Source organism: Vanacampus margaritifer, chromosome 18 (assembly GCF_051991255.1).
Source record: "Vanacampus margaritifer isolate UIUO_Vmar chromosome 18, RoL_Vmar_1.0, whole genome shotgun sequence".
NCBI classification, from domain to species: Eukaryota; Metazoa; Chordata; class Actinopteri; order Syngnathiformes; family Syngnathidae; genus Vanacampus; species Vanacampus margaritifer.
This window is the reverse complement of record NC_135449.1, coordinates 6871288-6898658: the sequence shown is the minus strand read 5'-3', so window position 1 is coordinate 6898658 and position 27371 is coordinate 6871288. Positions and strand designations below refer to the sequence as shown.

General features: G+C 40.0%; 1 protein-coding gene across 2 annotated transcripts in view; it reads right to left on the bottom strand.

Annotated features, from left to right (window-relative positions):
• Positions 1 to 17602, bottom strand: part of skap1 (src kinase associated phosphoprotein 1) — a 37581-nt gene extending 19979 nt beyond the window's left edge. Inside the window, exons 1-5 of one of the 2 annotated variants that reach the window (XM_077550780.1) lie at positions 17572 to 17602; positions 16364 to 16694; positions 15069 to 15174; positions 14645 to 14670; positions 12671 to 12787 (exon numbers count right to left, since the gene is read on the bottom strand). In XM_077550780.1, coding sequence (XP_077406906.1) covers positions 12671 to 12787; positions 14645 to 14670; positions 15069 to 15174; positions 16364 to 16403 — 289 coding nt within the window. In that variant the 5' untranslated portion in view covers positions 16404 to 16694; positions 17572 to 17602. Of the gene's footprint in view, positions 1 to 12670; positions 12788 to 14644; positions 14671 to 15068; positions 15175 to 16363; positions 16695 to 17105; positions 17221 to 17571 lie in introns of those variants that run through there. The other variant, XM_077550779.1, reaches the window with a different exon arrangement.
• Positions 17603 to 27371: the final 9769 nt, after the last annotated feature.

Below are 27371 nucleotides of genomic sequence, written 5' to 3'. Positions count from 1 at the left end.
AGAATTGTTTTCTTTGACAAAAATGTAAGATACAAGCACTGTATGCTAGCTGCTAGCTAGCTGTCAAATCAACTCAACTCGCAGATAGTGAAGAACTCTTCAAAAAAGTGTTTATTGCCTCCCCCAGTTGAAGCTTACTGCCATATTTAACATTAAACAAAAAGAATGGCTCTTGTATATAAAACCACATAGTTTTGTCTTAATTAAGTCTGTTTAAGCTAGCAAACAATGCAAAAAAAAACGGGCTCACAAATAGCAGCAGTGTTGCGGTGTCATTTTCCTTATTAAAAAACACATTACAGTTTTTTTTGTCATTGTTTTTCTGGGATGTTGGAACGGATTAGAGGCCTTTCCATTCATTTCAATGGGGAAATATGATTTTGATAAGAGACAGATGGATGGATGGATGGATAGATAGATAGATAGATAGATAGATAGATAGATAGATAGATATATAGATGGATAGATAGATAGATAGATAGATAGATAGATAGACAGACAGACAGACAGACATTAGCGTTGAGGAGAATCGACACAACAAGGCATGGGGCGGCCAGCTGTTTGGCACGTCTCTCATTTGGTTGCTCACACCGTCTCAGCGTGACGTTACGAGCTCAGAAGACTGAAGGCTGATGGATGACGGATGGCGGCAACGGCAGCAGAGGAACTTAATGACCACCCTCGTTAAAATCCACTCCGGTCGAGCTCAAAGTCAATCAGGAATGAAAGGAAAGGCTCGGGCGGCCCAGCTAATACGCCGCATTAGAACTAACGGTGGTCATAATGCGGCGTTGATGCCCGCCATGACGCGCCGGTGCAGCAGAGATCCAGATGAGCTGATGCAGAAGAATATGGGGTTGATGCGGTGTGAGTGAAGTGGTTCGCACAGCAGGTGGTGGCGATTTGGAAAAGGCCGTTTCACCGTATCCGCAGGAGGCCGCGCGTGGAAGTTGAACGCAACGTTACCTATGTTGATATGTATTATGAAATATGAGACCATTTTTTTGACTTTTTGCATTTATCATTCTTTTTCATTTTGTCCCCCCCCCCCTCCATTTACTCCACGTTTTTTGTAAAAATGATGCATGATGCACTTAGTGGGATGAGCCCAGGAGGTGACAAAGCACAGGTAGGCATCAAGATGTCATATGTTTCCTCTCTCCTTTGCTTAGTCCTTGGATGTGAGTTGTATTGCATTGAATGCAGTGTTTTGGGGGTGGGGGGTGGGGTGTCGGTGCAGGACATGACCCCCGCGTGAACCCTGCTGATGAGGTGAAACAGAAGGCAGGGCGAGGCGGCTCGGCCCTGAGGGGGCTGTGGGGAGGAATGCTGCCGATTCCGGGGAGCGAGCGACCGCAGAGCCTCTCCGATGGCGTCCTTGATTAGGAAAAAGGATTCACTGGGTGCACCTTCACCCGCCCGGCGCTCAATCTGCGCACGGGCCCTGGCCAAATTGACGCATTTTTCCTCATTATGGGAGGGAGGCCTTTGCGGCGCGTCCCTGCAGCCGGCGCGCAGACCGACAGGCACTGAGGTTAAGGGCACCGCGTCCTCCCTTTCCCTCCTCCCTGGGCCTGATTTGATTAGGACCCAAGTCGTCGATACAGAGAGCGTGTTTAGAAGCTCCTAATGCACACAAAACATGCGGCGCATTACTGCAGGCCCGGGAGATGCCTGCGTCGTCATCTAATCAGCTTTAATGGCACCGGCAATTTATGCTGGGCTTTTTGATCAGGCGCGTCAATCAGATTAAGTCGCAGGTAAAAAGCCTTCGGAGGCCCTGACACAAAGCAGAAGTGATTGGACGATTTCTTCCTGTCACAGTTTTGAACACTGGAAGTTTTCGGTTTTATTTTCAATAGTCATAATAACACATTCATATGGAGCTCAAATTTAACACGGGGGGATAAAATCAGTTGGATCAAATTAAATTAACCATTTTTGGGGGTTGTTTTCAACCCAACTTTTTGGGTTAATTGAATAACCCAATTGAATTGGGTAAAAACAATGAACCGACCCTACTGAAATATTTAGCCCCAAAAGTTGGGTCAAATGAAATTGGTAACCCACAAAGAAACCCATTTTGGGAGGTTGTATTGTGGGGTATTACTTTAACCCAACTTTTTAGGTTGATTGGATAACCCAATTGAATTGGGTTAAAATTAGACCAACCTCAAAAAAAGTTGGGTCAAATGAAATTAGTAACCCACAATGCAACCCAATTTTTGGGTTGCATTTGTAGGTTATGAATTTAACCCAAGCTTTTGGGTTAATTGAATAAACCAAATGAATTGGGTTACAAATGAACCGACCCAACTTTTGCAGTTAAACTCAAGAAGTTGGGTCAAATTTAATTAATAACCCACAAAGCAACCCAGTTATATGGGTTGTTTTGCTATTTGTTATTCATTCAACCCAACTTTTTAGGTAAATTAAAATAACCCCAAAAGGTGGGTGGGTCCATTTTTGACCCAATTTGGGTTATGTTTGACAACTGTTTTTAGAGTCTACAAATTTGACATAATATGCACTTTTTTTTTTCTTTCTGGAGAGCTCAGTATTGTTCATTCGGTAATTTTACCGATTTGACATGTCATCATCATTGCGCTCCTTTTTTAAAAAATTTATTTTTATTTTTGTATGTGGGTGATTATGTGTATGTGCGTGCGTGCGTGCGAGTGTGTGTGTATTAATTAGTTCACCTAAAACCTATTTTAAAAAAAAATAATATGCACATTAACTCATTCACTGCCATTGACGGCTATTGACGTAAAAAATTCATTAGTTTCACTTTTTTTCCCCACTTTTGTTAAGAGTGTGACAACCTAGAATTTTTTTTTATTGTACATTGACAACGGATATAAAAATTTTGATTAATCGTGAGTTAACTATTGATGTCATGCGATTAATTACTATTAAAAAAATTAATCGTCTGGCACCCCTCATTTTTAATAATCTTTACTTTTCTTTTCTTTTATTAGGGGCGTCAGGCGTTTTAATTTTTTTAAATTGTAATTAATCACATGACTTCACTAGTTAACTCAAGATTAATCACAAATTTTATATCTGTTCTACATGTACAATCCATTTTTTTCCTAATTTTTGACGTCTATAGCCGTCAATGGCAGTGAATGAGTTCAATATTAATTAGTGGCCACAATGTAGAAATAACATGCTCATAAAATAAAATAAAAATAGTCAAATCATTTCTTAACAGTTGTGAAAGCAAATTGAGAAGAAACTCAGGATAGTGAACGTGCACTCCATTTTCTTACCTCTAAGTTGTTCATGTGAAAGACGTTAAACACACATCTTACACATTTGTCAGAAGCGTAGGCACAAAATACACATTTCGGATAACATTATTCCTGGACAGTCAGGTGAGCAAATGGAGCGCACCTTCTCTAGAAACAAAAAGGAAGATTTTATATAGCATTTTCTGGACATGAAGGTGTGCTTCATTTGTTTACCGCAACGTCCAAGTTCCGTACACACATCATACTAAATTTGAGGGCACACATTAGTATATTGCGGGCATATTTACTATGTTGAGGTCCCAAATTAGCATTTTGAACATTATACTTATTTCATGGCCACAATATATTTTTGCAGACGATGTCATATGTGTATTTTTTATTTTATTTATTTTTTTACTTTCGCACAACTTGAAATCAACAAAAGTTTTTCGTCTTGCTGACGGAATATCTGCAGATGACTTTTCCAACGTGTACAGAGCACACGCGAAGCACGCTAAGGGGCTAAATTTACTACGTGACACGGGCTTCCCCCCCTGGGCGGCCATAAGCGGCGGCGACGGTGACCCTAAATTTCCCTTTTGTAGATTTACTACCACCATTCAAATGCTTAAGTGCAGATACAATGATCCTCTAATCGCAGGGGACGCTTTCCAGCCGCGTGGACGGCGGAGGGGGAAAAAAGGAATATAAATACTAACAACGGAGGCGTTCGGGGCCCACAGCAGAGGCGGCGGATGGGCGATAAAAACGGGACACGGGGTCGTCAAAAGCCAGCCTGGAGGCGAAAACACTTTGGGAAAAATCAACACGCTTAAATGTACGGTTATTGTTATTTGTACTTGCTTTCATTGCCACTAAGACTTTACTACATATTTTTCTTATCGGGATTCTTAAGCAGTCATTCTGTCAACAATCTCTTATTGTTATGTACACTTAACAGACATGCTAAATATTGCTTTTTAACCAACTAATACAACTGGTGGCAAAATTTGGCTTGGATCAAAATGGTCGGATTTGATATGTTATTTTAGTAGATAAAAAAAAAAAAAAAAGTTCTTTATATGTGTCAATTACAGTGATATTGCGGCATTTGCATTGTTTGAATTCTCCATATGGTTTCTATTCATAAGAATAATTAATAGTTTCATAATCACTTTGAATGTGTCCCTAATGAGACAAATTATTTCCGTTCATTTTACCATTAATATTTGGTTTCCAATTGACTATGTCAAATAAAATAAAAATGCTTTGTATTAATACAACAAATGTAAACACTTAAAATGAATGAAAAATTAACGAGAAATGTATTTGCTTCATTGGCAAATCAAAAAAAATTTAAATGGTGAAAAAACAAAAAAATGACACTGTTATTAATATTGCTCTAAAATAAGAAAATACAAATACATTTAAAAGAATGAATTGAATTATTGATTTATTTGGTCATTTCTAATTTAAGCTTCATTCTCTCTCTCTCACACACACACACACACTAAGTTTGAACAGAATATATATAAATATATGTTGCATAATAATAAAAATCGATTTAACAGAAAGTATTTTCCTCATGTTAATTATTTGGTGACAAAAAAAAATAATTGTAATGAAGCTTGATTGTTAATTTGAAAAACTCACTTAACATTATGAAAAATAATTTTTAAACAATACTGTAAAATGAATAAATACATTCAATTGGGTTTGTAATCTGCTATTTTATTTATTTTGCTATTTGAAATGCCTAAATGCAAAAAAAAAAAAAAAAAAAACTTTGCTTTGTTCAAAGTCCAAACAGATCATTTAAGACATTCTGCTTGTTCCAAAAGAATCGTCCTAACCCCCCCGGTGTCGTAAAAAAAAGAAAACAAAGGCACGGTTGCTTGCTGGCCCACTTGGCCACGCGGCGCCGACTGGGGCCGGCGTCGTCAAGAAGGGAACGCGTCGTCAACATCCTCCAATAAGTCCACAAGGGCATGTTAATGAGCCTAAAGTGCTCATTAGAGCAACAATTAAACCCGAGGGTCCCGGAGGCTTCGGGAGTGCGTGAAGTGCGCGGCCCGCGTATCTCCCCATCTCCATTTATTTCCCGGAGAAATCAGTCAGGCCACCTGGGCTTGGCGCCGCAACTTCATTCATCTCCAGGAATGGATTCCAGCGGAGGGCAAAATCAAATTCTCATTAGCGAGGCAGCGGAGAAAGGAGGAGGGAGAGAGAGAGAGAGAGAGAGAGAGCGCGCGGGAGGGTACCTGGGAACGCTAACCTCCGCGTGAACCCGCCGCATCTGATACTTTTGCTATTTGTCTGTGACATTGACAGCTCGGGGGGAGATTAGGACTTCCCACTTTGCATTCTGCCCGCGCGCCGCCTTACAGATGGACTGCAGCACAATTTCCCTCTGCCTCTTTCTTCCTGTTTTTTTTTTTTTTTTTCCTCTTTCCATCCAGCGAGCGCTCGGAGAGCACTGGCGTCGCACCAGAGGCGGGCGCCGCTTGTAATTAGAACGAGCTCGACGATAAAACAAAGCAAACGAGGTGGATGCAGCGGTGGGAAGGGATTTTTTTTTTTTTTTGGGGGGGGGGGTGATGGATGCCCTTTGGTTAAATACGTCCAAATCCCCCCTTCAAGCCGCTCTCGTCTTGCCAGCCAGTTCGAATGAGTGTGTGAGAGAGACAGAGAGAGCACAAGATGAATAGTGTAAACAGAGAGAGAGAGAGAGAGAGAGGGGGGGGGCGTGCGATGGAGAAGACTATCAGCATCTGCAGCAGCAGCACAGTAGCCCCTCGGGGGGGTGGGGGGCGCGGTGAACTTTTGAACCCTGATGGCGAACAGTCGCAGCGATGCAAAGCGCTTGTCGCCGCCTCGTAATGGCCGCCCGCCTCGCCCCGGGAAAAGCGGCGTGGAGGTCATTAGCATACTTGTCGCCGCCGCGGCAAACGAGCCGCCCGACGAACGGCGCCGGGGCTGTGATCAAGTCGCGCGCCTCTCGCCGAGGAAGCCCGCGCTCGCCGGACGCGCGGGTTCGACTGAAGTTCAAAAGTTGAAAAGGTGGTTACATGCGGGGACGCGTTCGATCGGGGTTCTATGCTGCCCATTCCGATCGTCAACAATAGAGATCGGCTAATGCTCGATTACGATGCTGATTGTTTCGATTAACGGCACATTTTTCAATTTTGATCTGCTCACAAGCAAGTTAAAAAATAATCGATTATTCGACAACTAATGGCTTATCAAACTAATCAACAATTATTTGAATGATCGAGTGCTCGTTTAGCAATAAAGTTGTATTCGATTAATCGATGGAATATTTGATAGAATAATCGATTCTACAAATATTCAATCGTGACAGCCCTGCTCACTAACAATTATTTTTTCTATTAACTGATTAGTCTGATTTTTTTTTATCTAAATTGCTTTCGAGTACGAGCTGCAGATGATTGTTTTTTGTAATCGCCATTAATCGACATCTTGTACTTTTGCAAGTCAATCGGAATATTGAAGGCTGTTCATGAAAAAAAATCAGGATATGCAAAAAAAAATGGGTTTGGCAGGTCAGATTTGATGAAGATCGGGGGATCGACCAAAAAATTGTGATCATCTTGTTACATTAGTAGTTACAGAAATTGAGATTACGGCTGAACGATTAATCGAATTCACATCTATAATCGCAGAATGCAAGTGTTTAGTAAATTAAGAACTCTAATTGAAATAGATCAACTGAATTTCATATTATGTCATGGTTCATTTGCCTTTATTTTTGTTTAATCCTAATCTATAAAACAAAAACAATGATGTATAATAAATCTGATATTGTTTATGGTAAAACTGAATAATTTGTTGCGTGTGTTTGTTTAGAAAAAAAAAAAGTACAGGGGAAGCGGACCTTGAAAAAATTACTGTATATTAAATCGAATATCAGATTGAGATGATTTTTCAAATGATCAAACCCGAAATGAGATCATTTCGTCCAATTTATTTCACCCTGTGCTAATCCTAAACTAATGTATTTTTCAGTTACTGTTAGCTAACTTTTGTTATTGGTTTCATTTTGATAGCATCAAAAATTGAGATTAGCTCTTAGCAGAGTTGAACTAGCTCTTAACCTAAAAACCCTAAATTAAAAATATTTTTCAAGTATAATAAGCTAATTTAGCCTTTTTTTGCTATTCAGCCCTCAATGTCAGCAAAGGTCATTTTGATAGCATAAATGTTGAGCTAGCTCTTAAACATGTAACATCATTTTTTCTTCTCTTTATGAGCGTTGACCCCCCCCCCCCCCCAAAAAAAAACATGTCAGCCATCAAAAATAATCTCACCCTGTCTTTCAAAGTTGTCTGCGAGTTAACGTAGCCCTTGTGGGCGCCAGGGACCAGTTGGCAGCGAGAAGGTCGCTGATGGAGAACATTTCGCTTTTCCGGCGCGCCGGCCCTCGTCAACGCCGTTCCAGACTGACAGCCTTTAAGATTGAATATTCCCATTTTGCCAGCTCGCCGTAATAATGTTGTTGCTGCAGATTGGTTTCTCGTATTCAAATGGGCAAAGCTGTGAGACATCGCTTCACGCTGGTTAGAATTCCTCTGCCGATATTGGAATTGCCGATTATATGACTTAAGAGATCTTCATTTCTGGCAAGCCAGGTTTAATTAAGTCAGGTTTAGTTAAGACACAAATGTACGCTTACGCTAACACCGGCCACAACAAGACAACGCGAGCACATTTAATTCGATGTTTTCTTTACGTTGGCAAAAGATCCCTTCTACAACATTCCAAGGAAATTACAATGTCCTACCCACTGGTTTGGTTATTTTTACAACAGGCCCACGGGCTCCTCATGACGTCCTTGGCGGCTAACTGCTTGGTGACCGCGGATTTATTGGAGAAAAAATTAAATGGAATAATAAAATAAATTAGATACATTTATTCAACAATTAATCGATTGTCAAATTAATCGATAACTATCTAAGTAATCGAGTAATCGTTAAGAGACAGTATTTAGCTTGAAATTGTCTATGAATGCTGATTTATTATTTATCAAACACAAAGTAAAATGGAATAATAAGAGAAAGTGGAGGTGTTTATTCAACAACTAATCGATTATCAAATTAATCGACAACTAAAGTAATCGAGTGATAGTTCAGAGCCGTTTTTTTTGCGTAAAACTGCCTAAATCTTTCGATTTCACCCTCTTAACAGTAATTATTCTTTGATTTCTGTAGTCATTTATGAAAGCAGGCTGAATATCTGATTTAATCAAAAGTAAGACATTTATAAACATTAGTTGTTTTTTTTTAATCACTTAACGATACCAAATAAATAACGATAATTAGTCAATTCGGGGGAAACGGTTTTGTACAATACAAAATGCTAAATAAAATTTTAGCCCATTATTCTATAATCCCAATAATCGATAGAATAATCATTTCTAAAAATATATATATTATTATTTTTTTATTTTTTAAATAGTGATAGCCCTAAAATAAAACATTTTACACACACATTATTTTTTGAAGTAATCGGTTAATTCAATGCACTAAAATAGACATTATCAAGAACTTGGTAACATTTGTTGCAAATATGTTGTCCTTGAGTCGATTCATTTAAATGTACCGATTCATTTGTTTTAAATTCAATTATATCATTAAGGTAAAATAAAATAAATGACTATTTATTTCTCGCTATAACCAATTACAATTTCAAAACAATACTATCAAAAATAAATGAATCATTTTTAACAAAAATTGGACTTGATCTTTGAATGTTGTGTATCCTATGTCTGTGTGTGTGTGTGTGTGTGTGTGTGTGTGTGTGTGTCAGGACAAACCACCGTGTCTGTGTGTTTATGTATTTAGATGTGCTGGAATGTGATGCATGCAAAAAAGGAGGGGTGCGTGCGTGTATGTATACGTGTGTGTGTGTGCGGGCGGGTGAAAAATAGCGCACGGTGCATGAGCCCCAAATAGCCGAGCGCGAGGTGGAGGGCACGGTGGGCGTCAGGCCAGGACGCGGGCGCGCCGAGGGGTCAGCGGTGCGGTCAGCGGGTGAAACGCAGTTCACATTAGCATGCAGACAGCCGGCCTAACAATGGAGCCTCCATCTGTCCCCGTCAGCCATTACAAATCTGGTGTCAGACGCTCCGGCGAAGACAACGGGCCGCCGCATCTCATCAGAGCCGGGCCAAGGGAACGCAGCCGTCCGCTTGGCACTCGCTCACTCTCCGCTTAGGGGACGAGAGAGAGAGCGGCGATTACCGGGGATGATGCATCCTCGCCCTTGAGGAACTCGCAAATGTAATGAAATGATCGGCAAAAGAAGCGGAAAGGCGGCATTGGGAGGGGGGTCGCCATTTTGTGGCGCCGTTTGAACGTATCGTGAGCGCATGTTATCGCCCGTATCGTGTGCCCTTAATGCATTTTGAAAAGATGCTAAATGGTCAATACAGCCCCCATTTTCGGTTTGAGACCCAAGTTGTGGCACGAAAATATCTTCAAAAGCAGTTCACGGATTCATCGATTAATCGGCAACTAATCCGATGATCAAATTAGTCATTTATCATTTAGATACCTTTTTAATTCAAAATTGTCCAAATGCTCAGAAATTCAGCTCCTCAACGGTAAATATTCTCCGATTTCTGTAGTCCTCCATGAAAGCAAAACGATTATGTTTGTTTTGAGCCGAACTTTAATCAATGATAACATTTTTGCTGATCTTTTTTTCTCATGTTACAGACCAATAACTGAATCAAATTTCATTTGTTTGTTTTTGAAACTCGGGATGGAAATGTAAAACATTTGTATCTAATTTAACGATTAATCGAAGCAATAATCGACAGATAACTAAAATAATTATTAGTTGCAGCCCTTAAGTAGAGAAACGCATCGCAGCACGGAGAGAAAGTGCTTTGTTTGGAGGGGGTGCAGCTAAAAAAAATTTTTTATAGACTAATCTGTCTATTTTTTGTCGATTAATCGGATTTTTAAAAATGTTTTAACTTTCAGCCCTGCATTCAAAAACAGTACATTCTTTCAAATTGACGGACAAGCAAATTGATTTAACTCCGTATATGGTTTGGGCCAAAACATGTCAGAAAATCGGCGAAAATATTGATCAGTTTTCAAAATTAAAAGTGAATTATTTTTGATTCAACACAAAAAAATGAGTCTGCTTTAGTGGAATACAGAAATCAGAGAATATTTAGTATTATTATTCAAAATAGTTGTCGATTCATTTGCGAATCGATGAATTGTCGATTAAATCGATTAATTGTAAAATACACTCCGTTCAAAACAATCGAATATCTTTTTGCTCAATATTTTTTTTACTGAAGGTAAACTAGCTGACGTTGATCCAGTATGTTGCAATTACGCGAGAGCAATTCATTTTATTATTTTTCATTGGACCGATGAGTGAATTATATCGTCTGCTATATGAAAAAAATCTCAATCTCGTGATTAAGGAGTCGAGAATGAGTGAATGATTCCTCCCTCAACCAAAGGTACGACTGCAACTCTTTCTAGTCCAATCAAACACATCCTGAGGGAATTTAAATGAGCAGCGCCTGACGTATGATGTCACCGATTTCCATTAAGCGTTTTTTTTTTTTTCCCCTGCAAGAAAGTGCGCCCGGTGAACACAAGTTGAACTTTGAACTCTGCATGCCCTTTGGCTGAGGGACACAAGCCATTCACTACGCTAACACCATCATGAGGAGAGAAAAAAAAAAGAAAAAAAAAGCGCACAACGCCAGAGGCTGCTCTCCGGGAAGCAAAGGTTGCGCTTGTTAATGCCACGCTAAAATGTTTACGTTTCAAGTCCAGCTATCTGATGTTGTTTGGCCAAATTGCACATTGGAGGCCTGATTGGCTATCGTTCACATTTAACACTGACAGTGGCGAAGCACGCTGGCAGCGCTTTTATTTAAAAAAAAAAAAAAAAAAGAAAGAAAGAAATTTACAGCAAGATGTAGAAATGGTTGTACATGGACAAACACCAGCCAACATTTAAAAAAAATATATATAAATTCATTTTATTTATTTAGTGTTGAAATTAGGGCTTTGCCAGTATGGATTTTTTTTTTTTTTAGGCCAATGCCGATTTATGGATGAGAAAAAAAAATACAGATTCCTTTGTGGTTCCCAGAATGCATTGCGTGACACAAATTTCATTCTATATATCAAAAGATACAAGGTAATCGGACAGATTTATGTGTGATAAATAATAACACGGTCACAAAATGTGTAATAAATGTGTAACATATAATGACAGGTAATGGTATAGATTTGTGTAATAAATAAAGATACAGTAATAAATGTGTAATAAATAATGGCAACTGTATTACTTGTGTTCAACTGCAATAAATCGTTTGAGTACATAAAGGTCAAAACAATCGGCAAATATCGGTCGAAATCAGATATTAAATCGCAATCAAAATAGGGAGTGAGAAAAAACATACAATTTAATTATTTTTCCCAAAAATGTTTAACGTGAGAGGAAACTTGTCATCTCCACACAGGAAGGCCGCAGCTGACATTCGAACCCAGGACCTCAGAAATGCGAGGCAGACGTTCTAGCCGCTGTCTATTTTAAAGCAAAAATAGTAATGAAAAAAAAAAATAATAATAATGATTTTCCCGCCATCTGCTGCGCTGTCCCCGCGTCACGGAGCCGCAAGAGTTCACGTAGCCATATTTGACGACAACCAGCTGGCATTAACGAGCGGCCCGTTAAAACCGCCGTAAACATTTTTCCCCCCTGTCCGCACGGAATCGTCTACATGTGCTACCAAAAAAAATAAATAAAAAAAAGAAATGGGCACCAGAGGCACCCGAGTCAATAATGCCCACCTGCGGCATGTCAAGGGCGATTAGCTGGCGCGGCGAGTTGGGAATACAAAAATTCTGAAGAGGAGGGAGGGAGTAAGATGGAGGGAAAGATTGATAAAGCCAGAGAGGGACAGGACACACATGGCCCCTCAGGTACAGTGTTGTATTTCAAACCCGCTTGTGAAAGAATAGAGGGGCCCGGGTTCAATCAATCACGGCGTTAGCCCGAGGCTACGCAGCCTCCTGCCTGTGTGGGCCGCCCACAGTATGCGCGACCGCCACCGGGGGGAGCTCTAGCTCACCGATCAGCCCTGTGAGACAGCAGCACAAGCCCACCTGCTCAATGGCCAATGATGGCGAGAGTGGGGAGGGGCTTGAGGGGGGGAGGAGTCAGTGATGTCACGGAGGTATGGCGTGATCTGTTTTCTCAAATTAGGACAACAATGTGTGCTTCCTGTGGAGTGAAGAGGCCATCTGAGAGGGTGTTAAAAGTGCAGCCAGGCAGCTTTCTCACAGGAAATAAACAATAACTCTTCCGTTTAATTGCCTCGCTCCATCAACAACACACACACACACACACAGAGCGAGACGGCGGGCACTTACACTCGGCCGGTCCGTCCTCCTGGTAGTCGGAAGCCAGCGAGGCGTCGTCGGACGGCGCCGAGCGACCAAGGCTGGAGCTGCGGTTGTCGTCAGAACCGTCTTCCTCCCTCGAGTCGGCTGAACGGGGGGGGGGGGGGGTTTGGGGGGTGAAAGGCCAGTCAGCACGCCGGCACAGGTGGCTAACGTAGGAGCTACTCCAGCAGATATACAGATACTTGTAGAGGTGCAACGATTAATTAATTAATTAATTAATCAATTGAATGGATTTCTAATCGATAACTGTTCGATTTTCAAATTAATCAATAATTATTTTCAAAAATCGATTGAATGGATTACTCATCGATATTAATCGACAATTGTTCAATTATCTAATTAATCGATAATTATTTTTTAAAAAATCAATTGAATGGATTATTCACCGATATTAACTCATTCACTGCCATTGACAGCTATAGATGTAAAAAAAATAATTTTAAATATTGCCATTAGTTTAACATTTTTTCCACTTTTGTTAACAAGAGTATGAAAACCTAGAATTTTTTTTAAATTGTATATTCATAACAAATATAAAATTTGTGATTAATCGTGAGTTAGCTATTGAAGTCATGCGATTAATTACAATTTTAAAAAAAATAATCGCCTGACGTGATTTAAAAAAAAGATGACAAAAAATTAGGGCCGTCAGGCGATCACATTTTTTAAATCGTAATTAATCGCATGAGATCACTAGTTAACTCACAATTAATCACATTATATCTGTTATAAATGTACAATAAAAAAATTCTAGGTTTCCATACTCTTGTTCACAAAAGTGAAAAAAAATGTTTAACTAATAGAAATGGTTCAAATGAATTTTGAATGAGTTAATTGACAATTGTTCGATTTTCAAATTAATAGATTTTTTTAATCGATTGAATGGATTACTACTAATCGATATTAATCGACAACTAATAGATTATCAAGTCATCTTTATAGTGCTTTCAAGCCACTGTAGCTGTCACAAAGCGCTTTACAGAAACACATAACATATAGTATATACAATAATCGGTAATTATTTTCCAAAATCGATTAATCGTTTGCTTGATCAATATTAATAGACAACTAATCGATTATCAAATTAATCAATAACTTTCAAAAATGGATTAATCGATTACGACAACAGATCATATTATTAAATTAATCGATAATTATTTGTTTGACTTTGGAAAACAATAATCCAAATTTTTGCCAATTTTCTGACACATTACAAACCAAACCATTTACTGAATCTGAAAGGGAAAAAAAGTCCAGTTTTTTTTTTTATAAAAAAATATATATATCTAAATTTGATTAATTGATTCAGCGACAACATTATCAACATTTTAACCGATGATTAAAATAATCGGCAGTTGCAGCACTAGGTACTTGTGAAAAGTAAAAGGACTGGTTTAACTCCATTAATGTAAAAAAGTACACTCTGAAATGTACTTAAGTACAAAAGGATATTTTTTAAAAATCCTATCATTTACATAGAATGCTCAGTTTTAGAGATGGCCGATTACCGACACCAGGTCCCGTATCGGTTCAATACCCGGCCTTATTTCAAGGTACAGGACTCGCGACAGAGGTTGATACCAGTATTGACCACCCTCTTTTGCCCGTTTTACGAACAAGAACTAGAAATGAGAAGAATAGAAAATTGCCATTCAATTCATGCATTTTTAAGAAAAAAATGACGACAACAAAATGACAACGGGGCACTCTAAAGCAGCCCTGCCATCCTAAAGCTACAGTACACACGCAGGCTGTCAAGTCTGAATGTTAAAATTATTTTTTCACCCTCTTCACTCTACCATCTTTCTCTGCATGACATGCGCAACAACGAGGCACTCTAAGAAGGCTACGCCAGCAGACTATCCGATTGGAAAAAAAAATTTAGGGGGTACGTAGGCATAGCAAATTAGCTAACGGCGTGACAATGAGAATGATACTCACAGCGAAAGGGGAATTCCTGTGGGTTTCTGCGAAGAAAAAAAATCATCTCGAGTCAGCTTGTTAAATTAAAAACCACAAAAGCATCAATTTTGGTGTTGTTTCCGGACTCTTCTTTACAAGAGATTCTGTCGCTATCCCATCCACAAATTGAATCAAATTAAAAGGAAATGATAAGAAAAAGCTTCTCTGGCATGAGACCTTTAAGAAACTGATAACAGCAATTGGCCATTCGAATCAATGAGTTCATCTGAATGTAGCAAACTGCGTTTAAAGGCAATTAGAGCACCAATTAGAGTTCTTGTTCAGTATTAGCAGCAAACATTAGATAATTGGGCCATGAAATTACACCGCGATGCTTGAGCGGTCCTTCCAAAAAGAAGCGGGAGGGGGGGGAGAAAAAAACATTGATGATGTGGATTCTCACCTCACGTGCACCACTCTGAAATTATTCAGTAAGACTTTGCGGGTCTGGGCCGCATTTTCGCTCAGCTGCTCGTCCTGGAGGATCTCCGACACGAACAGCTCGCAGTCTGAACACAAAGAAAGAAGAAGAGACGCTCTGAAATGTTAAAATAGTGGCGAGAGAAACGCATTAAAAATGGATCTTTGGCATCTATAGCAGTCGATGGCAGTGAATGAGTAAAAGGCAGTTATTCAAATGGTCTCTATTTTTCGTGGTAAATATTAGATTAATCGTCCGCTTATTATAATCGGCTGATTATTGCCCTTCAAACATCGGGCAAAACAATCGGCCAAAAAAACAATTTTTTTTCCTCTTAAAATGTTATCATCGAAGAATATTGAAATTTCCGACGCTGTGAAAGTACCCTGAATGCACCATTTTGCTCAAGTAGCATTTAGCAACTAGCAAGTGTGTAGCGTATGTTATTCTGCTTATTCTGTGGCCACTAAGTGTCCTTTAAGCTGTTTAATGACAGCCCAGTTGGAGTTAATTGTAAAACTAATCATACGACGATAAGAATTACATCCACCGTATATTTAAATATAAAACAAACATGCGTTGTTTTTAAAACATCGCTAGCCTAGCGCTAATGCTAAAAGAGAAGGGAAGATCCCATTCAAATGCTAACAGGAAGTTATCATCCACTATGTGTTTTTCCTTCAAATAACAAATATTCGCACACAAATGCTGTGGGAACACAATTTTATGCATTAAATATATATTTTTAAATAATCGGCAGATTAATCAGTTTGTTTTTTCTCCAAAAAATCTGTATCGGTTGGGCCTTAGTAAATATTGTAAGCGTTATATATGAGTCATATTTATTATTCATTTACATATTTATTTTCAAGGCAACATTTATTTCCATGTTTAATTGGAGCTAAACTAGAGATAATGCCTGAGATGTAAAGTAATGAGACAAAATAAAAGGATTTTCAAATAATCATTTTGTGTTTGCGTTCTACTTATGGAGAACGGGAACCACTGGCCTTAATGACGGCATCATGCAAGACTGCAAATGTTAACTGAGCGTCCATTTGTGTGATGCCGCGAACAAACAGGTTGGCTCACATGGCTAATCTGATTTGTCTCCTTTTCACCCTCACTCATATCTCAACACATGCAAATCTATGTACGGTACAAAGGCCTGGCTATGTATGATAATGGCTACATTCTGAATTGACTCACTCACTTCAACACTAAATATGTGTTTAAAAAAAAAAGAAATAAAAAGTTATGTCATGAAAAAAAATTACCATCAAGTAGTCTCCTGATGTCGTTTGGAATGGTCCCCATTCCTGACGTCCACAAGTGCAACACACTTTGCCGGCTGTGCTCGCCGAGAAGGCGTAGTTTTTTTTCCTTTTCAACTCGCACACCCGACCTGACGTCCTGTCACGGTGTTGACACAGAAACGGAGAGCCACCTGCGCTCCCAAACACAAGTTCCGTGCCAGTAGTATCAAGATGCACACGGTACGACGGGTTATGGGGGGGGCGGGGGCGTGTGCTCAAGATGATAACTTCCTGTGGTTTCTCAGTTGATGCTGACGACAAGTTTGACAGGAAGTGAAAGCCCCAGCTCGTCCTGCAGCATCGTACAAAAGTCAGGGTTACTTAAACAAACAAAAAAAGTATGGAGGAAAAGGCCTCCATTACATTTGTTGTACTGTTACCACCAAGACTAAACTGTTAACAAAAATATTTTTTATTTTTTTTATAATAACTCACAAGGTTTGCATTTGTATCTGTTTGTTAATCAGCAAGCTACTTCCTGGTTCATTAAATATGGAATACAGCATTAGACATTAAACCAAGCCACTTACATAACTTATTGTGCTTATGTATGTATGTTGTTATACTTCTTGGATATTTTTAAACCTCTCTAAATATCTCCTAGATTTGATGAAACCAAACTTGAGTTAACATATCAAAAATATAATTGGTATGTATAACCACTTAGCCATTTACCCTTATTTTTTTATGAGTTGGAACGTACCTTAATAGCCTCTTAATTGCTCTACGTAGTCGCTTCAGGACGAACGCCATTTTGTATGTCCGCTTCCGGGAGAAGGGAAGGGGATGAGGGGCTCGGTTGTGACGCACTTGCTAACCTGCCAATCAGATGATCTTATTTGTCAACCCGGAAACATTTGCTCAGGATTAAAATAAATAAATAAATAAATACAGTATTTAAAAAATTAAAGAAAAATATATAACTGATTCCCTCATCTAATTTATCACTACACGCATTAACAATTGTTGCTCCGTGTTTTGTTTATCTGAAGCTCCGTTCGTTACACAAATCCACAGTACTGTTTCATGGGGTGATGAGTTTTACCGATTGTTTGCGCTCTAGTTTTAAACTAGTCAAATATGAAGGTCTGTTTAAGTCCCAGTAACCCTATAAATTCAGCAACTCACACTAAAAAAACATAAAAAGACGTTGAAAGTGTCGAACTTACTGGGTGGTTGGCCTCCGTGTTGATACGGATGCTGCATTCAGGAACCTTAGTGAAAACGGAAATCACAGCGTTTGCATTTAAGAAGGCGATGCAGCTTTTGCTTTGGGAGATAATCTCATCAAACCGTTTCTCTATAAAATGGATGCCCTTGCATGTTTAATGCATAGTGCATACACTCAGTGGATACTTTGTTAGAGAAAGTATTTATTGCATGTGTTTTCCCATTGTTTTTTTATGATGATGGAAATGTACTGCTTCTTTAAACTTGCATACAGATTATTCAATCACACTTGGGAGTGACATTAATTATGCGTAAATCCAGTTACCATGTAGATTTGCGAGCTGACTTGTCTGCAAGTGGTAAATGCAAACCCACTGTTTTTCAAATTCAATAATGGCTACTGCTTTGTGTTTAGAAATTACACTACAGCAACTGTTGTTTGGTCTCCGTCTTAGCCGATTAGGTTTCGAAAGGATCCATACATTACCTTCAGAGAAGAGCACATATTAGCAAATGCTTTAATAGATTTAATTCTCTCTCCCTGGGTTTAAATCATCATATTGACCATCCTGATGGCTCTCCAATGTGGGCTGAGAAACTAATTAGGAAATTTGTGACAACACAAGCTTCTCTAAATTGGTCCCTCACAGTATCTGAGCAATGATTTATAACAGCAGTAGATGTGTGACTGGACACAAACAGTTTGAACGTGTACGGGGAGTGTAAAATGAATAGAACGCATGCTGGGCCTCGCCTATCGTTTTATTGATCGTGCAACACAACTGACGCACGGCGAGGGAAGCCATCAAATGACCGCAGCTCAATCACGCGTGGCTCAAGGCCGAGCTTTTAATTTCCGTTTTAAATATGAAACTTAATCATCTGGATTTGCACTTCCTTGCTTTGTGCACTGGGAACAGGGAAGAACATCCCCAAACTGTTCCCACAACACTGGAAGCACACAATTGTCTTAATAAAATGAACAATGAAGATTGAGGGTCATTAGGGGTTTAGTCCAACCTCTTTATTGACTATATAATGAGTAGGCGTGTCCTGCGGCTTTTGTTCATGTAGTGGAGTGGTTTTACTTGCGTCATCTCTGTGTTTTATTATTAAGTGAACCAGGAGACCCTTTCACAATAAGTAAAAATCCGCTACTTAGAGATACCATATAAATACGTTTTACCCCTCATACATGCTTTAAACACATTTGAACTCAATAAAACATACTTATGAATATTAATACACGGTTTGGGAAGTTTTCTTTAGTGTCTGTTGTCACTCTTGTGCACAGTTCTCCAATGAAGAGGTAACGTGTGCTTCAAGCTGTTTGTCAGTTTGCTATAAAACCGATACTTAAAACAGAAGAGAATTAAACATTTTCTATTTGACCACCAAAATGTAATCTGACTGAAATGCGCTAATGCTAACAAATGGAAAATGGCATAGATGTTGGGATGTTTATAAACAGGAAAGCAAAAAAACATATTTTTTTTAATCACATTCCTATATTCTCTCTGCTTTGTGGTAATTAATTATGCAGCATGTCTTCCAGTAGAGCTCAGTGCTGCCTGGCATTTTGTGGCTCAACGTGGTACTGCACTGAAGGCACCCAACTCTAAATTCTGACTCACCAATAAAACCCATTACAACAATTAATTAAAATTCTACAAAAATGATGGGGGACACTGTATTATGTTTTTTTTTTTTTACTTTGCAATAACACATCTTTGAGTCTTTGCGTTTTTCATGCAAAGCGCAGTTCGATGACGGCATCCTTCCCTGTCGCGTCCCCACAGGAAGCCGCGGGGTCAGGCCGAGTTGAGTCCCGCGTCGGAATTGTCCCCACATTGACCTGCGCCTGACTGGCCTCCTAGCAAAAAGCCCCTGTGAAGGTGAGAGGAACTAGGGGTCCCCTCCCTTGGAAAAGAGGTTCCCTCCCCTTGACAGCTCCACAGAGCCGCAGCCACCTGCCTGCTGGGTCAGCCCCATATGAAAAGGGAAGCCCTTTGTAATCCGACGGGGATTACACCAGGCAACAATGCGCCGCTGAAAGAGCGACAAAAGCCCTGTATCAAACGCCGCTGAGGGGGAGCGAGGCTATGATCTCCTACTACTACCAACACTGACTCCTTGGCCACCTCTCATCTCACCAAGAGGCTTCCCCCCCACACACCCTCGAACCCCCCCACTTCCCCGCGCCCCCCATTTTGGAATCACCAGCTCTGTCCTCCTCCTGCCCTCTCATCTTTGGGATCTGGCCTTTTATCAGCGCATTCCTTTTCATTTGCATTGCGGTGTGGGGAGGGACAGCGGGTCTCTCTGATCTGATAGCGCCAGGAGAGAGAGTCAGGAGGTTCCTTGGGGCACACAGGGTGTTGGAGTGTGTATCTGTGTCCTGTCCTAGCTACGCACACACACACACACTCTAAAAACAGTTGGGTTAAAAGTAACCCAAATTGGGTCAAAAAGGGACAGATCCAGCTTTTGGGGTCATTCAATTCACCCCAAAAGTTGGGTCAAATGAATGACCCCAATTGGGTTGCATTCTGGGTTATTAATTTAATTTGACCCCCCAAAAAATGGTGTCGGTTCATTTTTGACCTATTCAATTGAGTTAAACAACTACCCCCAAAAGTTGGGTCGATTTATTAACCCATAAAACAACACCAAATTGGGTTATTAAAAATGTGCTGCTTTGTGGGTCATCAATTTAATTTGACACAAATTTTCGTGGTGAATAACTCAAAAAGTTGGGTCCATTCATTTTTGACCCAATTTAATCAGGTTGTTCAATTAACCAAAAAATTTGGTTCAAATGAATAACCCACAAAACAACCCATATAATTGGGTCGCATTCTGGGTTATTAATTTAATTTGACCCCCCCAAAAAATTGGGTCGGTTCATTTTTGACCTATTCAATTGAGTTAAACAATTACCCCCAAAAGTTGGGTCGATTTATCAACCCATAAAACAGCACCAAATTGGGTTATTAAAAATGTGCTGCTTTGTGGGTTATCAATTTAATTTGACACAAATTGTTGTTGTCAAAAAGTTGGGTCCATTCATTTTTGACCCAATTTAATCAGGTTGTTCAATTAACCAAAAAAGTAGGTTCAAATGAATAACCCACAAAACAAGCCCCAAAAGGGTTGCTTTATGAGTTATAACTAATCCCAAAAATAAATGCTTTGTGAGTTATTAATTTAATTTGACCAATTTTTTGGGTAAAATTACTCAAAAAGTTGGTTCAGCCCATTCTTGACCCAATTTTGCACCCAACTGTTTTTACCACAAAAAAAAAATGTTAGGTCATTTTCCTAACCCATTTGCTGGGTGGCTCTGGGTTTTGAGCAGATTGGGTTATTTTTACCCAAGGTTGGGTTAATATTTTTGACCCAGCAGATTGAGTTGATTGGATTTTTGAAAAGCTAAAACTGTTGATAGGAAATGTTAGTAATATTTTTTTCACCACAGCTATCCTAATAACTTTGTAATCAATTAATTGGTAGATTTAACTCATCTGTATAGATATTTTTTACCCCTTGTTGGATTAAATTTTTGAGCCAACGTGCTGGGTCATATCCTCAACCCAATGTGCTAGGTATAAATAACCCAGAATTGGCTCAGTCCTTTTTGGACCCAACGCTGGGTTAGCAGTTTGGGTTAGCAGCTTGGGTTAGTTTTGTTGAGATTGGATGATAAAAGCAACCATTTGTTTTTCGCTGCATTTAATCAAAAATTGTAAAAATAAAAAATAACCCAATTTTGACCCACCACTGCTGCACAGCGCTCCGTCCAACACTTCCAAGGGTCACCGGCAAATGTTTGTGTTGCCGAAGAAGATCAAAAGAGGCAGTTTGCTTTTCGGATTTCCTCACAATACTTGTATTCCCAGCCCACCCATTGCTCACACACATGTCAGTGCAAGGGGGAGTTGGGGAGGGGGGGGGGGCGGCAAAGGTAAGAAGCGATGATAGATTGAGGACGCAAAAGACAATAATAGCTAACGCTACGTGCGCAGCGTTCCTTGTGGTTACTTTGGCGTATAGGAAGCCGGATGGGGAGATTGTATTATCGTAGAATATATGAGCCATGTGCAAATATTAATCCAGCATTATTTGAAGTGTCCGCTAAGCATAGCGATTGCGGCTCGCTCACTGAGAGATGACATACCTCCATTACACGGTGATGTATGCACGCATGAGAGCGGCCTATTTTTCACGGCCAAGACGTTGTCCCTAGGGGCGGTCGCTCCAGAAGAATCCATGAATTATCACGCTGAAACAAGTGAGCCAACGCTATTGATACAAGTGGGATTGAGATACTGGAAGGACGCCAGGAGAACGTGTCTGTGATCCCGCCGCCTCCCTCCCCGTCTACTTAATTGGAATACAAAGCAGAGCGAGGTCGATGAGGGAACGGCGTTGAGGAAGAAGGAGAGAGAATGGGGGAGTGTTGGAGAAGGGGCGGGGGGGGGGGGGGGTTGATGCTGTCTGTCTCCAGCAACCTTCACTCCTCGCTGGGAATTGACTGGGGAACCAGCGAGTGAGACCGACACACTGTCAGCGGTAAAATGAACTGTCACCTTGCATTTCTCAACCTGCTGGCACCGGCGAATTGGCCGCTTTGAACCATGTGACGTGACACTGATTGAGTTCTGGAAGGAGCCGCTCCAATTTCCACCAGTGTCCACGCGAGGAGCATCCTCCTGCGTCTTCACGCCGCACGTGGCGGTTCATCTTTCGCACCCCTCAATTTTTTAAGTGATTGTTTTTTATGTTTTTATGTCAAAATGGCAGATGGGAAGTAACAAAGTACAAATACTTTGTTACTTTACTTGAGTAGTTTTTTTCAGTACTTTGTACTTTTCTGAGTATTTATTTTTTAGACGATTTTTTACTTTTATCCATTACATTTTAACATGAGTATCTGTACTTTTCACCTGATACATTTTCAAAACAGGGTCGCTACTTTTGTTTTTAAATGCATGAAAACGATTAAAATACTTGACCTGGAAGAAAAATCAGCCGCCAATCATATGAAGCGTTTCGCACGGTGCCGTTCATCCCGGCTTGTGATTGGCTCTACGACACGTGATCACATGACGTGCAATTGGCTGGATTAGAACAACCTGTAAATATGAGGGTAATGCCACAACAGATAATAATTTGAACTTGATAGCAAGTCAGTGAGTCAATTCGCCATTTTTGCTCTATTAGCTAAAATCTTTCAAATTGACATAGGAGGAAACATCCGGTAAAAATACTTTTTACTTCTACTCATTAAGTACATTTCAGAGCCAGTACTTTTGTACTTTTACTTGAGTCATTTTTTGAGTGAGTACTTTTTTTTTTTTTTTTTTACCAAAGTTGTTTTATACACAAGTAATTGTACTTTTACTCAAGTAGAGAATGTCAGTACTTTTTCCCATCTCTGCAAAATGGCCACCACCCCCTGGGATGGATCATTTCTGTTAGTCTGGCGATCACATTTTGCATTTTTAGCATTAAGCTAGCTGACTTCTTTATGATATGGCTTGGCTTTTCCAAATACCGGACATTTTTAGCCATTCATCCATTTTCGTGAGCGCTTATTCCTCACAAGGGTCGCGGCAGGGTGTGCTGGAGCCTATCCCAGCTGTCTTCGGGCAGTAAGCGGGGTACATCCTGAACTGGTTGCCAGCCAATCCAGGATGCCGGAAATTTCTAAAAATTAAAAAAATTCCCTCTTGACTATCAGCATGCACTCGTGGCCAACAATGAGGCACTCTAAATTGTCTTTATGTGTATCAATTAGTTTAAATGTTGTTTATTATGATCTCTATTCAGCGGATTTTCACGGATATTGCAGGTGGTTCTCGACCATATCCCACACAACAATCTCCGTTTCTCTGTACTCCGCGGCGCCGCTCGGCTGCGCCGCCTCCTTTGCTACTCTTGTTTTTCTTGCCCGGCTCGACAGGAGGAAAACTATTAGGGCTCGCCGCTCGGATCCTGGAGGCAATCCCAGCGAGTATTAAGACGTTAACCATGGCCAAGTCACCTGTCTCTCCCTGTTACCGCACTGACGGGGCGGAGAAAGGATGCGGCCGCTGGGGGGATCCGAGAGGCCGGGCCTTCGGGCTTGCACATCCATTAAGAGCCTGACACGGATGGGGGGAGGGTCGCGAGTTAAATGGAGCTTCAGTTCCACAACAAAGGAAGAAGAGAGCGTGTTGGTCATAACGAGGCGGCTTTCCTTCGCGGTACAGTTTTCACCATGTAGTCATGTCAATTTGTTTTTCTGTCATTTACTGCTTGGCTTTTGTAACGTATACGTCACAAATCTAGGAATGCCTTTTTTTTATGTGCAATCAAAACAAATCTCCAATTCATTCTAAATATAATTAAATGTCATTAAGTATGATGTCAAATGTTTCGATATAAACAATGCGGCATATATGCTCACCTGTGACCAGATTTGCCTAAAAACACGAGGCTTTCTGAGACATCTGTGAGATGAGAACCCCCCCCCCCCCCCTTCCTCGGCCCTCCCATGAATATCGGACCCGGCTAGCCCTTTGAAGCTGGGGGTCCCTGCCGGGTGACGTGCGACAGAGGAACTGGTAGAAACCCAAGGAAGTGAGCCTGGCAATAGACTTGTAAAAGAGCCGGCAACAACTGCCAGCAGCATGGGGTACAAACAGCACTGGCTTGACCTTAAAGTCAGCTCACGGCGGGGGCGGTCATCTGGAGATGTGTCAGATAGCCGATGCAGTATCGGGTCTCATTTGAAGGCATCAGCCATCAATACTTAAGGCAGAAAAGAAATCTGACATCGAGTAAGTCCTCCTCGGCTACACTGCGGCAGTTTGACACAAATCGGCAAATCATCATCTGCAAACGTTTTTTTGTCGTGTTAAATTAAATTTTATATATCAAAACCAGTGCTCGGTTTTGGTGAAGACGCAATACTCGTACTGGTATCAGTCTGAAAAAAAGTGGTATCAAACATCCCTAGTTTGAAGGTTTATAATTATAGTAGGGCTGTCTGGCAATTAATTTTTTTGAATCGTAATTAATCGCATGGCTTCAATAGTTAACTCACAATTAGCGCAAATGTAATATCTGTTCTAAATGTACAATAAAATAGAAATTACTACTAATAGAAATCTGCATCTTTTAGTCATTGATACAGTATCATAATTAATCAAATTGAGTTAAAATTAAAAAGATGTACTGTTCTGTAAAAAAACAGAGTGTGAAATTGATTTGTGTTGAGGTCATTTTTCTGCCACTAGATGGCATAATTGCATTTGTAAGACATTGGTGACGGCTCAGTGCATTTTCTTTACATGAAGTAACTTCTTTAACGTGAAGTAACTTGTGAAATGATGCACATTTTTAAAATTGTAAAATACAACATGACCTGACTGTCCACAAATATATGCCGGATTATTAAATTTATTACTGCTAAATTTTGACGTGGGCGTGTCTGCTGTGTTGCAATTACTCATGTGTTGTCATTAATCGTGCGTTAAAAAAAATTAGTAACATTAAAGGCACTTTAAATTAACTCAAATTTAACGCACTCATTTCGACAACCCTAAATTATAGTAACATGTATGCTAATTTCCATGAGCTTTTTAGTATATGTTAGCATTAAGCTAGCAAACGTACTGAAGTTATCTAGACACTATATAAGTAAATAAAATTAACTTATTTAGATTAAAAAATAAAGGCTACTGACCAAATGAAATGAATCACAGATGTCGTTTTGTTTTGTTTTTCAAAATCACAGCCTCGTTTAGCCATTCAATTACCATATCCTTAAAACAGGCTTGTAACGTTTGCTTCTGCGCAGGTTCTCCTCACCTCATCCTACATCGTCCAACAGAAGTCTTCCGAGTTCTTCCTCCCCCTTCCAGTGGTGAACATCTGTCTCGGAGGCGCCGGCCCCAGCACCGACTCTGACACCTCCAGATGGAGAGCCCGCTGGGAGCGTTGAGGTATTACCCACAGAGATGGCAGGGATCACACCTCCGGAATGAAATCCCACACTTGTCTTCAGCGCCGGCCACTTCCTTCTTGTCAAATGTGCCACCGTGACCCGTATTGATGATACCCCCTCAGCCCTTATCACCCACCAACCACAACAGTACTTGGACTTGTGACTCAGCTGAAACAGCTTATAAACTAACAATGAATTATCAAAATTTAAATTATTTTTGAAGCGTCTTTCTGTGGTAGTAGTAGAAGTAGTGTGTGGGAATATTTGGCCGGCTAACGCTACAGAGTTAACTAGCTAACGCTGTGCTAGCTAGCTAGCAACAAACTGAAGAGTTAGCAAACTTGAATGCCAAACTTGAGTGACGAGCTAGCTTAGCGCTTGCTAGGATGAGGCTAGTAGCAACATAGATGGATTTAAAATGAGACCAAAGAGAAAAAACATGCTTTGTTCTGTCATTGGCTAGAATACAGCGTAGGATCCTGAAGGTTAAAATAAGTTATTTTAAACTAAAAAGTTAAACATTTCCGTCAACACGCCACTGTAGGCTACGCTCCCATACGTGTGAATGAGATAAGTGAACATGGCTTTAACCTATTCGAGATGATTCGGTCATTCGGTGGCTAATGTCAATAAGTGAATAGTGAATGGATATTTATTTATTTTTTTTAAATAATCACATATAAATCATAAACGCAATTGTATTATTTTTCAAAATTGTTCAGCCCTTTTAAAAATACAACAAATCTCAGAAGGGGAAACAAAACAAAAATTAATACTTGTTTAAATAATGCCATTGTCATTTTTGTTTTCTATAAGCTAAGCGAGGAAACAAATCAAAAATCTTTTTTTTGTTGGAAAAACACTAAAACCCTACACGTGTTTTTAACGTGGTGTCCTTTTACCTCCAATTGCCCTAATTTCCACCTTAAATATAATTAAGTCCAGCTGTTATATTTGCCGTGGTCACTAATTTCCCTGTTTATGTGGAACTTTGATGAGAGATCCCTCAAATGCTAAAGCTGTGAAGCGCGAGAGGGCCTGCAGCCACCCTGGTGTCCTGACAGATTGACTCTGCATTCATTTGCGGCTGAACTCTGCGTGAACCTCGGGCGTTAGTAAAGAAGGCCGCCGACAGGCCGGTGCTGCTGGGCCAGTATGAGCGTGTGGGTGTTTGTGCACAAACCCAACACCCAGTGCAAATATTGAAACTCCCTGCCCTTCCTTCGACATCAGACCCGACCAGGCGCTCAGAAGCCCAAATGAGCTCTGAGTTAGGGTCCCTAAACAAAATTAATTTGTGGGCACTCAGAAAAAAAAGGAAATATGACATATAGCTTATTTTGTAAGTATTTTCAGGCTATGAATTCATTTAGATAAAATGTATGAAATTGCGCTCCATTAGGTTGACATAAATAATTCACTATGCTCCACATTTCCAGCATGGAGCAGTAATGCTATCTATTTGTCAACAGCATTTGAAATTGACATGAAGAAGAAGGACTTTCCCAGCATGCTTAGCTGCATTTGTAAATAGTTTTAACCTTTTGACGTCCCTTTTTTTTTTTGGTTTCTGCTAGTAGTTGTGTGTTTTACTTTATTTATTTGGTGTCACTCTAAGCTCATTTGGTGTTCAGTTTAATGACTCCCTTAATATTTTCTTAACATAAATAAGTCATTTTATGGGGATGCTATTAGCTATTACCGACACATGTCGTGAGCTCTATCTTTCAATATGACAAAGTGACCCTAACCAATGTTTACATAACTCATCTTTAGTGGAGTATCCGATACAGTATATCCAATACA